Source organism: Biomphalaria glabrata, chromosome 14 (genome assembly GCF_947242115.1).
Source record: "Biomphalaria glabrata chromosome 14, xgBioGlab47.1, whole genome shotgun sequence".
In the NCBI taxonomy this organism is placed as follows: Eukaryota; Metazoa; Mollusca; class Gastropoda; family Planorbidae; genus Biomphalaria; species Biomphalaria glabrata.
The window spans coordinates 1,845,875-1,858,799 of record NC_074724.1 but is presented as its reverse complement, the minus strand read 5'-3'; the positions used below and the strand labels follow the sequence as shown (position 1 = coordinate 1,858,799).

At 37.8% G+C, this 12,925-nt stretch overlaps 1 protein-coding gene across 3 annotated transcripts in view; it reads left to right on the top strand.

The window, feature by feature from the left end:
• LOC106074990 (uncharacterized) overlaps positions 1-12,925 on the top strand; it is a 122,202-nt gene that overhangs the window by 60,389 nt on the left and 48,888 nt on the right. For 2 of the 3 annotated variants that reach the window (XM_056010373.1, XM_056010375.1), the window contains 4 exons: positions 668-713; positions 4,136-4,198; positions 4,315-4,380; positions 4,528-5,834. In XM_056010373.1, the coding sequence (XP_055866348.1) occupies positions 668-713; positions 4,136-4,198; positions 4,315-4,380; positions 4,528-5,462 (1,110 nt within the window). In that variant the 3' untranslated portion in view covers positions 5,463-5,834. Of the gene's footprint in view, positions 1-667; positions 714-4,135; positions 4,199-4,314; positions 4,381-4,527; positions 5,835-12,925 lie in introns of those variants that run through there. The other variant, XM_056010374.1, reaches the window with a different exon arrangement.

Below are 12,925 nucleotides of genomic sequence, written 5' to 3'. Positions count from 1 at the left end.
ATTAAAATCTACTAGATAATATTTAGAATGTTTACTTTAAAATGTAGATGTATTTACAGATTTTTTTCTAATTGCAAAACTTAAGGCAGGATGACTGGGGATGGAGTGGGCAGGACTCAAACCTAAGACTACGGAGAGACAACTATGGTTGCATATATATTTTATTACAAGACTGCCAGATCTAGATAAAAATATCCCATTTGTGTAATAAGGAGACTGTTGGGCTTATAAAAAATATAATACATAAGAAATCCTAGGCTAATCTTTTTGTTATTAGTGTCTCTTTATATTTTTGGTATTTGAATATTAATATGTTCTTTTATAACTAGTTTTCATTTTTATTATTTTCTTTTCTATCTTAAGGAATTCGTCATTTAGATTTAGAATCTAGATCTTGTACTCCAAAAGTAGTTTTTAAGTCAATAGAGCTCTAAATTAAAATCTAGACTACCAAATGAATTATTATTTTTTTACACTTCATTATAAAGCATGTCACATATATTACATTCAGTCTAAGTGCTAAAAAAATTCAGTTAATTTTAGTTTAAACAATTTAACCAAACAAAAAAAAAAAGATTTGCCTGAGAAAATTTTAATGTTGTAAATTGGTTTATATATATAAAAAAATAAATGCTACTTTATGTACATATTTTATTCTATTTTCCAGAACAGTACAGACCTTTGTTTTCCTCAAGACACATGTGGACTTAATGGTATGAAATCTTAGACTTAGACTTAGACTTAGGTCCTCCCGCGCCGTTCGGCGCATTGGGCGGCAAGCTGTCTCCATAATGATCTGTCACTGGCAATGTCTGGAGCCTCCTCCCATCTGGTGTCCACTGTTCTGAGGTCCTCCATGAAGGTGTGTCGCCAGGTAATACGAGGACGTCCCTGTTTGCGCTTTCCTCGTTTTGGCTTCCAGGTTATCGCAACTCTTGGTGTGCGTAATTCATTTTGACGTAGAACATGTCCCGCAAACCTCATGCGACGCTCAGTCACAACCTCACTAAGTGTTCGACTCCCAGTTCGGCATAGGATTTCCTTGTTTGAGATCCGGTCTGTGTAACTGACTCCCAAAATCCGTCTCAGCCATCTCTGTTGAGCCACATTTAGTCTTTTCTCAATTTTGACAGATGACTTCCACGTCTCACATGCATATGTAGCAGTTGGAATGACGATTGTGTTGAGAAGGTGTATTTTTGTCTCGAGTCCAATGGCTTGGCTAGTCCAAATAGGCTGCAGCCTTTGGAAAATGCTCCCTGCCTTTCCTATTCGACATGCTACATCATGGTAAGCATCTCCATCATTTGTTATGATGCTGCCAAGGTACGTGAACTTGTCCAGCTCTTCAAGCTTTGACTCGCCAAGTCTGATGGGGACACCCTTTGCCTTATATCCCACTCGCATAATTTTAGTCTTATCCAAGTTTATGCGGAGGCTCTCCGTCATTTCTTGAATGCATTTATTTGTAGCCCCGAGTAGTGCAACATCATCAGCAAAGTCCAAGTCCGTCAATTGGAGTTGTTCATGCCATGGAATACCAAAGGCAGTCTGGTTCATTGCTCTCCTCATTATGTAGTCGATGGCTAGGAGGAAAAGGAAGGGAGATAAGTTGCACCCCTGTCTCACACCTGCCTCGATTGTAAAAAACTCTGTTGTTCCCTCTTCTGTTTTAATGCAGCAACTAGACTGACTGTAAAGGCGTCGTAGGATCTGGACGAATTTTTCTGGGATACCGTATTCTCTAACTATTTTCCATAGTGATTCTCGGTGGACACTATCAAACGCTTTTTTGAAGTCCACAAAACTGATCATTAGCCGTTGTTGGTACTCAAGACTTTGTTCTATGATATTTCGTAAAACGAAAATCTGCTCTGTACATGATCTGCCTCTTCGGAAACCTGCTTGTTCTTCTCTGAGCCTTTCATCTACAGACTGTTGAAGCCGTCTCAACAAAACAGTGCTGAAAACTTTGCCTGGGACAGAGAGGAGAGTAATGCCCCTCCAGTTGTTGCAATCTGCCAAGTTGCCCTTTTTTGGAAGCTTTACAATCACTCCCTTTTGCCAGTCCTCTGGGACTTTTGAAGTTCGCCAACAGAGATTTAAGAGATCAGTCATTCTGTTAACAATGCACTGTCCCCCATATTTTAGCATTTCTGCTGATATCATGTCTAGTCCTGGTGCTTTGTTATTCTTTAGCACTGCTATGGCCATGGTAACCTCCTCAGCAGTTATTGGGTCTGTCTTGACCTTGAGATCATTGTCTGGAGAGGGGTCCTTGAATATGTAAGTTAGGTCTGGCGACAGTTGGTTAAGGGTCTCTTTAAAGTGCTCTACCCATCTTGCATCCTGTTCTTCTTTGGTTAACAAAGTTTTGCCTTGCTTGTCTTTTATTGGTGCCCCATGTCCACTCTTTGCTCCAGTGAGATCTCGGACAATACGATGGAGGGTTTTTGTGTCATTTCTGCTTGCAGCTGCTTGTGCCTCTTGTCCCTTCTGCTCAATCCAGTCCCGTTTATCTTGCCGACAGCTTCTCTTTACTTTCAGATTTGCTTCCCTATAGGCTTCTTCCGCTAGGCTGCGATCCTCTGTTTCATTTTTCTGATCTCGTCTACGTTTGGCCTCTTTCCTCTCATCTATCAATTTCCATGTTCTGTCTTGTATCCACCGTTCCTTGTATGAGCCTCGCCTCCTTCCGATAACTTCTTCCGCGCACCCAATAGTGGTATCTTTGAAGTTGGCCCACTCTTCTTCAAGGGTCAATATATCTGCAAGAGCCTCAAAGCGGTTCGTTAGTTTCAATTGGAACTGTGCTGCAGTATTGTCGTCTTTAAGCTTCTCTACATTAAATGGGCGGGGTCGTGTGGTTTGTTTTGGTTGGCGTTTCAATCGGAGCTTACATTTGCCACTGACAAGGTAGTGGTCTGAGCCGATATCAGCTCCTCTGCGGGTCCGCACGTCTAACAGAGATGACCTCCATCGTTTGGAGATGCAAATGTAATCTATCTCGTAGAAGGTTTCTCCATTTGGTGATCGCCATGTTTTTTTGTGTATTTGTTTGTGCTTAAAATATGTGTTTCCAATTGAAAGGCTGTTGGATGCGCAGAGAGAAATCAAGCGCTCGCCATTATCACTGATGTTTTCTGCAGAGCCATATGGTCCCATTACATATTCAAAGCCAGTTCGGTTGGGATTGATTTTGGCGTTAAAGTCTCCCATCAGTAGAATTAGGTCGTGAGTAGGTGTTTCATCAAGAGTGGTTTGTAGTTGATTATAGAAATGATCTTTGATGGTATCTTCTGCATCCTCTGTAGGAGCATAAGCTTGGATGGTAGTGACTTTAATTTGCTTTGTTTGGAGTCGAGCTGTAATGATGCGGTCACTGACCGGCTTCCAAGAAATTAGCGCTGAAGCTGCTATTTTAGACATGATGATTCCTACACCACCAATGTGCTCCTTGTCATGTCCTGAATATATTATTGTCTTGCCATCATTGATTATTTGTCCACTTGATGTCCACCTCATCTCGAAGATCCCAAGGATGTCCAGCCGGTAAGAGTCAAACTCTCTTAAAAGTTGGGCCAATTTATTCAGGGTTCTTACATTCCACGTGCCTATAAGAGTCGGTTTCCTTGCGTTGAAAGGCTTGCCATGTATCAGGTATTGGACTTCCAGTTGGCTTTGATCCAACACCGTCATCAGGGTTTGGCCGCCCTCGCCGCATGTATAGTTTTCATTATGTGTCGAGTTTGCCGTTTCTGTAGCAATAGTGGTTTTACAGGGTGGGGTCGCTAGCCCCACGCCAAATCCTCCTCCTTTCTCACCCGGGCTTGGGACCGGCATATGGCGGAGTTGGTATGAAATCAGAGTGAAACAATACCTAAATTTAAAACTAAGTTTTATGGCTTTATTTTATTATTACATTTTTCACTAGAATTTAGCACAATAATAAGTAGCATGTCAAATCCAAGTTGTTGCAATGTTAGGTCTATGTTCAGCTTCTAGAACTTTATTTTAAATCTTTAGTTTCTTCTCTATGAATAAAATGCAGTATTAAAAAAAAATATTTTTTATTTCAGAAATAAAAATATTTCTGTAAAAAATTAGACTGACTCATGTATTTAAACTATTTCAGGATCAGAGGATCAGACTGACCTAGCAGACTTCTCCAGTCCTGGGAATGAGAATGAAGATACAGGTAAACTTTTGATTTGTAAATGTTTAGATAGAGAAAGTTTTTTGTATAAGTCTATTTTCTAATAATAATAACAAAAAAGAAAATATAAAATAGTTATTTGACTTTCATCTTTTCAGATTCTCATCATTTCACCAGTGACCAGTCCAAAGTCCAGTCAGATGAGGTTGAAGGTCCACTAATTGGTAACTTTTGAGTTTCATTTTTAGTGTATAAACTGTAGAGATCAACATATGAGTTAGACTTGATCTATTTATAGATATCTCTTGATTAACTCAATACTGTACATTGTGTTGTAAACATTGGATCAAGTTTATTTCCTTGTTCTCCAGGTGATCATGAAACTCAGGAGTCAGAAGGTGGAGAAGCTGATCTACACAAATATCTTGTGGGATGTAAGAAGAATCCAGGTCATAGACAGTTTATACCTGTTGAGACATTCACCAAGAAACATTTACCTGAAGGTCTTCAAGACAATGATTTGTATAAACTCATCAAACTTACAGCTGACCTCACAGTTAGGGTTGATGTTACAATGTCAAGTCCAAAGACAACTCAACCATATCCATTTTCTAACATGAGTGAGAGAAGAATCTTGAGGACAGGAAGTGGAAGTGTGAGGAATGTAAACAAGTTTCAAGATGGAGTCTTACAAGATTTAGGTAATATATATAAAAATGATGACTACACAAAGTGTTGGTGTAGAGAATGTGTAGGTTCAAACTCACCCAGCAATGTGTGGTGGGAGTTTAAAGTGAACACAGCCAAACATGTGGTTTTTGATGACATTGAGGCCAACCACACAACCTTGAGATTGTTTTATGATAGAGATGATGGAAGTCCAGTGGTCAGTATTGATAAGGTCAGTATTGATAAGGTCAGTGTTGAGCAGGACAGGTGTGAGTTGAAATGTGTGACATGTGATGAAACTTTAGGAAATAAACTGATGGGAATGTGGAAACATTTTCAAAAAGTCTGGGGGGAAGTCTGTGACAAATACAGAGACTCTAGATCACAACACAAGTTGACCTTTATAGTGTCACATCCTCATGGATGTTCTAAACAGGTCAGTGTTGGTCAATGGAAGGACAGACTAGAGTTGGGTGAACTTAGATCTAAGTTTACGTATACAACTTGTACATGTCCAGGAAGTAGTGGAGCACAAGTCCTCTGTCTGGGGTATAGATACTACACTTATTCTGATCTTGTCCACAGTGGAAGTTTCAAGTCTGGATTAAATTACAGTGGAGTTGGTCGTGTCTTTTGAGTTGTTTCCCTTGTGAGTTGTCCAGCTCCACCATGAAGATGTATTTAAGAACCCTTGACATTCTGAACCTCAAACTCAAATGTCTCTTTAGTCTTGAGCTTTAAATTTACAATAATTTGTTTCCTTTTTTACCCATGTTGTTGTTTGTAATTTACATTTACAATAATTGAAACTTGTTCAACTACAAACAAAATCTACCAAATGAACATTAAGAACCTGATTTTGACGATCAGGTTTGTGAAAAAAAAAATTAGATGTTGTTCATATGTTGTTTTCTTTTTATTTTAAATGCAATTTAAAAGTTTGCAAAAATTTCAAATACAAAAAACTTGTCATTTATAAAATAAAGAAATGTATCGAAAAAAAATTCTAGTGCGGTGTTTGATTTTATTTTTTAAAGTTCTTTTCTATAAAGCAGCCATGTTTTGTTTTTCAAGGGAGATAACTAATAAATACTAACTTATTTAAAATAAAAACACAGTTGTCTTTGCTTGCAACTTTAAAAACTTACATTTAATTTTCTGCATCGTATTTTAACTGTAATTCAAAATATGTCGAGTGGCAATCTTGGTAACCTAACAAATAAATAATGTGTTATAATTATTTATAATTAGTTGATGGTATTAAAGATTCCATTAAAACAAAACAACACCAACTAAATTTCAATATCCGAAACCTCAAGACCAAGAATGTTGTATTGATCCTTACAGCTCTGTATCATTACCTGAACGTATTTCTCCATGTAAAACTACTTTTACATACTAACAAGAGACATTAAATGACTACTAAAATGATGTTTGGGTTGATTGAATCTCACATATTTCTACAAGAATTTGATAAGAACCTTTGATGCTTGACTGTACTGCAAGATTTTGGTCTATACATCAGAAGTATTTAAAACTAAAGTTTTTTTTTCAGACCTTATGATCTATAGGGCAGATCATGTAAAGGTCGTCTATTTCTGCGTTCAGGGTTAACGAGGGTGTCAAGTGTCTAGCACAACGACCAATCGTCTTTACTTTTCTCAACAAACATCAAGTAGGCCTATCCATTAGAGCTGAGTGGACATAGGGGCGGCTTTAAGATCCTGAGAATCAAAATTTCAGGATTTGAACCTGGGAAGTAAAGAAATTTATCACTTAGCTACCGCCCCTCCAAACACCATAAGATCAACAGACAAACGCTTTATAACTAAATACATTGCACAATCATCTCAATCCCACTAACTGAGATAACTTATCGGATGACACCGACGCTAATGACGCCACTGTTTAACACAACACATAGACATATCTTTTTTTTCACGTTCGCTAGTCAACTAGTCACGCTGACACAGTATGACCAACTAAGCAGTACCGGGCTTAGGCCGATTTAATCGATTTCTCAAATTCTGACCACCACCTTACAGGTGACTATCACAATCAGCCATGGCTCTAGTCACATGCTTTGAAAGATGTAGGACTTAAAGGGTTAACATATTTAGTGTATCATACGATTGGCATAACTTAAATTACCCACTGGCACCTATTACATTTAAGTTGCTTCCTACACATAAATGTTGATACAATGATGTCATTAATAGTTGTAAATAAATGAATGAATGATGTATTACTGTTACACACTGGACTGGTCACTACTTATAAGTCGCGAATGTCGAGGAATGCTGGGTTCGTGCTTCTTGGAGTCACACTTGATAAGAGACGAACATTGATGTTACAGATTATAGATTAACATAAATCCACTCTGGCAGACAAATATAAAGTTGATTTATAAAAATAATACTGCAACTTCTTGGCAGTTGCACAATTAAGTATAAAATACAATCACATCCGCAAAACAGCGGTAAATAAATCCAATACAGTGAATCTTTTCAAATCACGTCCGCATAAATGCGGTAAATAAATCCTATTGTAAATCTTGTCAAATCAAATACGCATCACAGCGGGAAATAATGAATTTTCAAAACACATAATCATCAGAATAATTACTTCTAAAAATACATGTCTCAATTGAATACTGACTTTGTCTGCTCAAAATATACTACTTAGTTCAAAGTCACAACTCGACTCTCTATGTCAGATATTGTCCGTACCGGACCAGAATACTACTTGACTGCCTTGTCTAAAGGATATCACTTGACTGCCTTGACTTGACTAAACTCCAAGTCAATTTTAATCATTCTACTTCCTGTTTCAACATCAGGAGTACCACGTGTCTTTTTCACCGTCTTAACCAGAGGTGAACATTTAACAGGCAATGTCAAACGAGACTGTGACAATAGTAAAATGTGTTATTGTATAAAATAGAAGATGGGTCTCGTAAGCATCTTTTAAATTTGAACCCGCAATTTGTAAGGCCGGCCCTGCGAGTAAGGAACGAGATTTTGTACCATTCGGATCTAGTCTTGAATTTACAGAAGTCGCCTACTTGAAGTAGTTATAATGGAGCGGGTGGTTGTTGTCTTCTAAGATTTTGACGACTTGCTAAGGTAATTTTGTCTTGTGACTAGTTGACCTTAAGGAGAGACAGCGCTGCCACTTTCATAACATTCTTTAAAGGGCCTTCGATCAAAGGTTTTACCTTTTTAAAAAAATGTATTTAAATATTGTAGTGCGGTGTATGGTATTCATGTGTATGATATTGTTGTGTGGTAGTGTTATGTGTAGTTATGTATGTGGTAATGTTGTGGGGTAGTGTTATGTGTGGTAGTATTGTGTGTTGTAGTGTTTTGTGTGGTAGTGTTGTGTGTGGTAGTGTTGTGTGTGGTAGTCTTGTGTGTGTTAGTGTTGTGTTTGGTAGTGCTGTGTGTGGTAGTATTTTGTGTGGTAGTATTTTGTGTGATAGTGTTGTTTTTTGGTAGTGTTGTGTTTTGTAGTTTTGTGTATGATAGTATGTATGAGGTTGTCTAAGCGGCACAACATTTTATATGAAACTTTGCCTGGCTAACAAATTATTCCATATGTTATCTGATTTGACATTGCCGCACTGTAGAAATTATTTAGAATCTTCATATGTAGTTTAAAGCTGTTTTTTTTAAGTTTGTATACTTTAAATAGCCGCTGCATGACTTTCTTTACCAGAGTTTCAAGATGGTCTTTCTATAAAAGTTTGTTGTACTCACAGAAAGAAAATATACCAAAGAAATATAACATAATTGGAACCAAGAAGCCAACATAGAAGATATAGAAGTACAAAAACTATTAGCCAACATCAAACAAAATAAAGCATCTGGACCTGATGGTATTCCAGCAATATTACTCAAAGAACTAAGCAATGAGCTAGCCCCAGTGTTCAAAATACTCTTTCAGGCATCGCTTAACCAGGGCAGAGTACCAATTGACTGGAAAGAAGCTAATGTCACTATTTAAGAAAGGAGAAAAATCTGACCAGTATCTTTAACCAGCATCACGTGTAAAATCCTAGAACACATAATATGTAGCAACATCATAAACAACTTAGACAAACATAATGTCTTTACTCTATTCCAACATGGCATTAGGAAATATAGATCATGTAAAACACAACTAAAATGACAAATTGATGAATTTTTTAAAATGGTTTAGATAATAGTGAGACAATAGATGCTATCTTACTAGATTTTCCCAAAGCGATTGACAACGTTCACCACCATAGTTTGCTTAAGAAATTAAAATATTTCGGCATTAATGGTCCATTGCATCAGTGGAATTTCTGATGGGGAGAGAACAAACTGTAATAATAAATGGCTATAATCAACATCAATAACAGTAAACTCAGGTGTAACTCAAGGAACAGTCTTAGATCCACTATTATTTTTAGTTTACATAAATGATTTATCCAATTGCATTAGTTCAGGAACAAAAGTCAGGTTATTGCAGAAGATTGCTTAATATATAGAAGAATAAAAACAACACAAGATACAGAAATTTTACAAAGAGAATTAGATGAATTACAAAAAATGGGAATCAAATTGGAGCAGGTCTTTTCAGCCAGAAAAATGTCAGTTAGTAAGAGTAAAAAAAAACTAAACCAACTTTTTTTCACTTATCTTATTCATGGTAAAACAATAACACGACTAAAAACGCCAAAAACATAGGTGTGATAACAAATGAAAAACTCCATATTTATGATACTATCAAAACATCAAACAAAGCATTAGGGTTTATTAAAAGAAATTTCTATAAATCAAATAAGAAAATAAAACTAAAATGTTATTAGACCTTAGTTAGACCAATAAATGACAATGCATCCTCCGTTTGGGACCCCTCAACTCAAGAAAACATTATGAAACTGGAACAGATACAAATAGATCAGTGAGATTCATAACAAACGAATATTCACATTTGACTAGAGTAACACCTTTAGTAAAATCACTAAATTTAGAAAGCACTCAGGACAGAAGACTTAAAAGTATAGTAGGAATTATACATAAAACAATGAACCATAATCCTTAAATATTAAAATAAAAAATTAATAAAATACTCAGAAAGACACAAAAATAAAGGCACATTCCTTATCCCATATGCTAGGACACATTTTTACAAATACTCCTTCTTTTTTCCTTAGCGCTATTAGAGCATTGAATGGGTTGCCTGAGCTAGCCAGGAAAACCAGTGACTTGGCAAAATTTAAGTCATTGGTTAATATGCCTGACTAAATGCATGACGCGTAGGACGTAATCATTTTCTTTTTTTTTTTTTTAATAATGTCTGTATCATATAAGATAAGAAAAATCAGCTTAGCAAAGTAGAAGCAGAATCTCAGCGTAGCTTAAAATAATTCAAGCAATAATTTTGCCAAAATGACAAGTAATATTTCTAACCGGAAAGGACAGCGGGTCGGAAGAACCGCAATCGTCCAATTCATAATGGTGAAAGGGAGCTTATGTTCGCGTTTGCTGGCCTTGAAGTTTCTAGTACTATGTTCAACACCAGATGACTCTTTAAGATTCTGATCACATGACTACAACTCTCGTGACGCTCGTCAGCTCTATTCACCACACCGATCCTTGGCTTACAGTCACAGCTCGTCACGGTTGTACGTGCGTCTAGCGCTGGCCTGGGGTGATTTGCGTCGGAAGAACCGCAATCGTCCAATTCATAATGGTGAAAGGGAGCTTATGTTCGCGTTTGCTGGCCTTGAAGTTTCTAGTACTATGTTCAACACCAGATGACTCTTTAAGATTCTGATCACATGACTACAACTCTCGTGACGCTCGTCAGCTCTATTCACCACAAAGATCCTTGGCTTACAGTCACAGCTCGTCACGGTTGTACGTGCGTCTAGCGCTGGCCTGGGGTGATTTGCGTCGGCTGTCTACATACATATGACGTACACCCATCTGTGCCACCATCAAATTAATTACACTATGTCAATAAGTAGATAGATTCTAATGTGAGGTTTGTACTTTGTTATATTGTGTCTATATGAGAGAAGATGTCAATGTTATCATGAACTAATTGCATAATGTAATGTTTAAGGCTATGTTGGAGTAGAAATAGTGGAAATCTTTTTAAAGATTACAATGATTAGAATACTTATAATCATGTCATAAAGAACGTATCTTTTGAAGGTCATCTTTTACTTTATTTTTATTTGATAATCATTCTTTCTTAAATTAGGGATCACCATTTTAAATCTAATAAACACTGACTTTAAACCTCCTCCGGAGGTTCATATCTAGTCATGTCAGTTCGATTCAATGGCTGCCATGTCGTGACGATGGTTCCTGGTGCCTCAGTGGCATAGCTAGGGTGGGGGAGGCTGGAGGATAATTTGAACATCCCCTTAGGGCCTCCACTTGAACGGGGCCCTCAAATTAGTGATTTATTTTACATTAAATGTTAAATATTTTGCATAATGCAGGGACATCCATAAAGGTCAAGTTTCCTAGGCCCCTAAACGATGGAAAATTTCTACCTACGCCCCTGCTTGACATCTTGCTGGCGGTCTGGGATATGATGTAATAATCTTTAATACTGAGGGAAGATCCGAAACATGTCAAACAAACCAGCAAACAATTTTTCACATATAAGATGTATAACTGACCCACTTGAACATTAATTCTTAGTATTCTTATACATTGGGGTGTGTAGCCTAGATGCTAAGCACGCTTGGGCTTGGGTACCTAGCGACACCCGACACGAGCATAGTTGTGTCTTTACTGAGCGCCTTCTTTCCAGGCCCCACTGGTTCATAAATGAGATTGAATCATAGCGCTCTGAGCATGATATAAAAAAAATAATTTTAGGCTTCAACCAAAGTATTTAATTTTATGAAAACTATGGCTATAAGAAAAAATGGTTATAAAAATCATAGTAAAATTATGTACCAACATAATTGAACCACTTAAATAAACATAATATCTTAACTCCATATAAAAACATGGCTACGTGAAATATAGATCATATGTAGCTCAACTAATAGTTCACATCGGGGACTTTTCAAAAGGCTTATTTAATACTTACTTAGGTCCTCCCGCGTCGTTCGGCGCATTGGGCGGCAAGCTGTCTCCATAATGATCTGTCACTGGCAATGTCTGAAGCCTCCTCCCACCTGGTGTCCACTGTTCTGAGGTCCTCCATGAAGGTGTGTCGCCAGGTAATACGAGGACGTCCCTGTTTGCGCTTTCCTCGTTTTGGCTTCCATGTTATCGCAACTCTTGGTGTGCGTAATTCATTTTGACGTAGAACATGTCCCGCAAACCTCATGCGACGCTCAGTCACAACCTCACTAAGTGTTCGACTCCCAGTTCGGCATAGGATTTCCTTGTTTGAGATCCGGTCTGTGTAACTGACTCCCAAAATCCGTCTCAGCCATCTCTGTTGAGCCACATTTAGTCTTTTCTCAATTTTGACAGATGACTTCCACGTCTCACATGCATATGTAGCAGTTGGAATGACGATTGTGTTGAGAAGGTGTATTTTTGTCTCGAGTCCAATGGCTTGGCTAGTCCAAATAGGCCGCAGCCTTTGGAAAATGCTCACTGCCTTTCCTATTCGACATGCTACATCATGGTAAGCATCTCCATCATTTGTTATGATGCTGCCAAGGTACGTGAACTTGTCCAGCTCTTCAAGCTTTGACTCGCCAAGTCTGACGGGGACACCCTTTGCCTTATATTCAACTCGCATAATTTTAGTCTTATCCAAGTTTATGCGGAGGCCAATTTTGGGTGCCTCTCTGTCTAGGCTCTCCGTCATTTCTTGAATGCATTTATTTGTAGCCCCGAGTAGTGCAACATCATCAGCAAAGTCCAAGTCCGTCAATTGGAGTTGTTCATGCCATGGAATACCAAAGGCAGTCTGGTTCATTGCTCTCCTCATTATGTAGTCGATGGCTAGGAGGAAAAGGAAGGGAGATAAGTTGCACCCCTGTCTCACACCTGTCTCGATTGTAAAAAACTCTGTTGTTCCCTCTTCTGTTTTAATGCAGCAACTAGACTGACTGTAAAGGTGTCGTAGGATCTGGACGAATTTTTCTGG